This window comes from Cicer arietinum, chromosome 4 (assembly GCF_000331145.2).
Source record: "Cicer arietinum cultivar CDC Frontier isolate Library 1 chromosome 4, Cicar.CDCFrontier_v2.0, whole genome shotgun sequence".
Lineage (NCBI taxonomy): Eukaryota > Viridiplantae > Streptophyta > Magnoliopsida > Fabales > Fabaceae > Cicer > Cicer arietinum.
In genome coordinates this window covers 2,044,953-2,048,946 of record NC_021163.2, presented here as the reverse complement: position 1 = coordinate 2,048,946, position 3,994 = coordinate 2,044,953, and the positions used below count along the sequence as shown (strand labels likewise).

General features: G+C 33.7%; 1 protein-coding gene across 2 annotated transcripts in view; it reads left to right on the top strand.

Moving 5' to 3' along the window:
• LOC101506396 (mitochondrial Rho GTPase 2-like) overlaps positions 1-2,212 on the top strand; it is a 13,689-nt gene extending 11,477 nt beyond the window's left edge. Inside the window, exons 12-14 of one of the 2 annotated variants that reach the window (XM_004495148.4) lie at positions 1,417-1,567; positions 1,651-1,834; positions 1,955-2,212. In XM_004495148.4, the coding sequence (XP_004495205.1) occupies positions 1,417-1,567; positions 1,651-1,834; positions 1,955-2,022 (403 nt within the window). In that variant the 3' untranslated portion in view covers positions 2,023-2,212. Of the gene's footprint in view, positions 1-1,416; positions 1,568-1,650; positions 1,835-1,954 lie in introns of those variants that run through there. The other variant, XR_012162586.1, reaches the window with a different exon arrangement.
• Positions 2,213-3,994: the final 1,782 nt, after the last annotated feature.

Sequence of the window (3,994 nt, the reverse complement as noted above, 5' to 3'; positions counted from 1 at the left end):
CTCTTTCACCTTTCTTCTCCACATAGGGTCCTCTTCCTTTCTTTTGGTCAGCCATCATAGTTGAATTCTTCTCAGCTAGCATTGCTAAGCTTTCTACAGGTGAGACTGTCAGCATTAGTTGCCTTCTACTTTCTTCACCCATCACTATAGCCTCTACCTCATTAATTCTTGGTACTTTCTCCTTACCAAGGATTTGCACTCTAACTTGATCAAAATCAGAGTTGAGTCCCACCAAGAAATCATAGACTTTATCAAGTTCTATATACTCCTTGAGTGATGCTGCATCTGTTGAACACTTGGCTTTTATAACTTTATAATGATCCATCTCCATCATATATTTGGGCATCTTTAACTTTAGAATAAGTCTCTTCTAATGCCTTCCAAATCTTCTTCGTAGTGCTGAGAAACATGCAAGTGTCACTGATTTATGAGGTCATTGCATCCCATAACTATGTCATGATCATAGAATCCTCTTTATCCCACCTTTTAAACTTGGGATCTATTTTTTTTGGGGTTCATTTGTTAAGTGTTCTGCCATCCCTTTACCTTTCAAAAAAATGCGCACAATTTGAGGCCACTTCAAATAGTTCTTCACATTCAACTTGTGAACGGATGAGAGGCTTTGCAATTTGGCTTGGGATTTTTTATTTCCCATTTCATTCTCAATTTCAGTATTAATCACTGCTACTTCTCCTGTTATGGATGAAAAGCAAAAAACAGCAAGTTTCTAATAAAAAAAGGCGCGCACTTCAAACGACCCAATACCAAAGTGCTCTGATCTGAAAAGTAACCGCCTAAAGCAGAAATAAAACCTCCGATTTACAATCTGCAAAAAAAACAGCGGTGAGCGACTGATTGGAGGGCGGCGCATGGGTTACACGCGCGATGTGGTCGCCAGAGTAGTGGTGGCGCGTGGTGGCGAGTCAAGCTTCAGACAGCGACGATTTTTTCAGGTTTAGCCAATTTCGTTGAGGCGACTCTGATGGTGTAGGAAGTGTGTTATACAGTCAGTGTACGATGGTCAACAACCGCCAATAGTGGTGAGAGAAGTCAAAAGTTGTGTTCACGGCAGTGACGGTTGGTTTCAAGACTAGAAGGCAGCAAATAGACTTTAAGGATCACAAACAGACTGCAATGAAGGCAGCAAAGGGCCACAATGATGGTGGCTAAAGTTTACCGCAATAAAGGCAGCTAGGGTTTATGCGAAAGCGAGCCTTAAATCAAGAGCTTGGATAATATCACCCTATTAGTACTCCTATATAACTAAATTTCTATTAGTACTCCTATACAACCAAATCCCTATAGTACTTGAGGAATATTTTTAATAATAAAACAAAAGATTTTGACAATACTATATTCTGAAAATTGAGAACGACACAGGATTTACGCCTAAGATATTTGTTTCTTATTTTCCAGCTCAGATGGATATTCATGGAAGAAATCCATAGATTTGCTCGAGCAGGTTGTTGACCATGGAGAGCGAACTGGTCACAAAGTTCCTTGCCTCCTCATTGCTGCTAAGGATGATTTAACTTTATTCCCAAGGACAGTACTAGATTCAGTCAAGGTAATGTGTTTTCAGCTCATAGGCTCATAGTTATTATACCTCTGAGTTCATAATTTTATTTTCTATTTTTTGTTATATGGTAGGTTGCTCAGGAATTGAAAATAGATGCGCCTATTCGCTTGAGCGTGAAATCAGGTGATTCAAATGCCCTATATAGTAGGATTGTCAATGCTGCAGAACACCCTCATTTGAGTCTTCCAGAAACTGAGTTTGTGAAGAAAAGAAAGCAAAACCAGCAGCTTATGCACTCTATATTTTTCGCCATAGGTTAGTTTATTCTTTCTACCTCTCACCTGAATTTGATAACTTGACATGCACGAAACGAGTTTGCAAAATACCGTTTTTCTGTGTTAAACTTTTAAATATCTTTTTGTCTTGAATTCACAGCTGGAGCTGCTATGGCGTTCGCGGGCATATCAGTTCGTCGTGCACGAGCGAAAAGGAATTCTTCTTAACCACATCATTCAACAGCTGTGGAGTTACTGCACAATATTTTGCATTGGACGTTTGCTTGTGGGGTTGTATAGTTTTGAAGTAAAACAATTAAATCCATTCCTATTGGTTTTGTTATTTTATAATCTTATTATTAATTTTTTATCATGTGTTGGTATGAGTAGAAAAGAGTTTGAGTCCCATTGGGTATCACTTGGTCTTGGATTCTCCTTGAAAAACTTCCCTTAAGTCGATTGTCACAAATTTAAAATATAGTTCATTTTAAACTAGAGAGTTCATACAATATCACAAGTCACAACTAATAAATAAGTAACTTTCATAATTGATATGCTTACAGATACTTTAACATTAAATAAGTAATATTGATAATAATTCTATTAATATGAGGGGTTTGGGTGACGTGATTATTTCACAAAGAGTCGATAATTGTTATCATTGAGGTATAGTATATTACAAAACATACACTAAGTATTTGATGTCGGTATAGGGCCTCAAGGGACACCCTTTTAGATTATATATGGTATCAGTTTGTCATCAACCATGAAAAGAATTTAGTGTAGCTTGTGTTTGGGAGATAGCTTCCAAGTTTTTCCCCCTCAAATTATGCATCTTATACTACGCTCCCTAAAATAAAATAATTGCACATTATCATAAATATAGAGAAAGGCATACAAATAAAGTGAATCCTAGCGTTGTGTTGCAATCTAATAGGGAGTTGATTAGATATTACAGTACTATGTCTGTTTCATACTATAAACAAAAATAGATCAAAAGAAAGTAGATGTATGTGAAATTTGATAATTCATTACCATATTCATATATTTTTTAAATACTGGGATTGAATGACCTAACTTATTACAATTTATTTAGGACCATTGTCAAAACATGCATAATTGATAGTGTGCTACGGTAATAGTTGATAAAAAATAACAATAATTTAATAATTAATTCACATTAATTCATGCAATCAATTGACTAAATAATTAATCTAACATGCATGAAACTGGAGCATCCATATCAGTTCACTTCATTCAGTATGATTCATATCATTTAAATGTTTATTAATTCTAGGTCGATTGTTTCCAATTTATGTTAGGTCGATGTTTTTTAATTGATTTTCCTTTGTGGTTTGTTATTTGCGCAATTGTTTCATGTTCATTCTCCTTAGCAAGATAATATTTTACTCTTAAGAATCGAATATTTGAAGCCCATAAAAATTGGTTCATAAACTTAAGAACTTCATAAACAGGTTCCTCTAGATACGGAAACTTTGTATATTATGGTTCGTTCAAGCTCTATTTGCATGTGGTTTATTCTCTCATTCTCAATACTTTTTGAGTGATGAATTCAAATGAATTTTTTATTAAAATAGTATTTTAGAATAAAATATAAAAAAAAAATTAACAAAAAAATTGATGTATCTGATTTTAACTTTTAATCAGATATATCAATTTTTTAACTACAATTCTTATATTTTATTCTAGAGGTAGTATACCTTTAAATTGGATAATCTAAATATATTAATTGATGACGTTTGAAAATATAAGAGTGGAAGAAGAAATCATCCTATCCACATTGAATAAGATTTGCATAAACGATTTATGCTGGATATAGGTTTAGGTTGCATGTCTTGGTCCAATTCTATCCACATAGATTTGTTTTCTTGATTAGTTGGGAAGGCTAGCTAGAACCAGAACAATGACTCATTTCTCCAGTATTTCAAATTCTCATATAGTTTAAAGTCTCTTATATAAATTAATATAAAATAAAACTTTCACACCTAAAAAAATGTCACTATTATCACACTTGGCATACCAAATAAACCAAGTGGCACACCAAGAGTGAAAACTAGCACTACCTATGAGATATTTTAGTTGGTTATTTAACTGAGTTGGTTAATTAATTTTATTTAATTGATTATATAAGTTTATGTAATGTTTAATGTAAATAATTATTAATATCATTTCATTTATA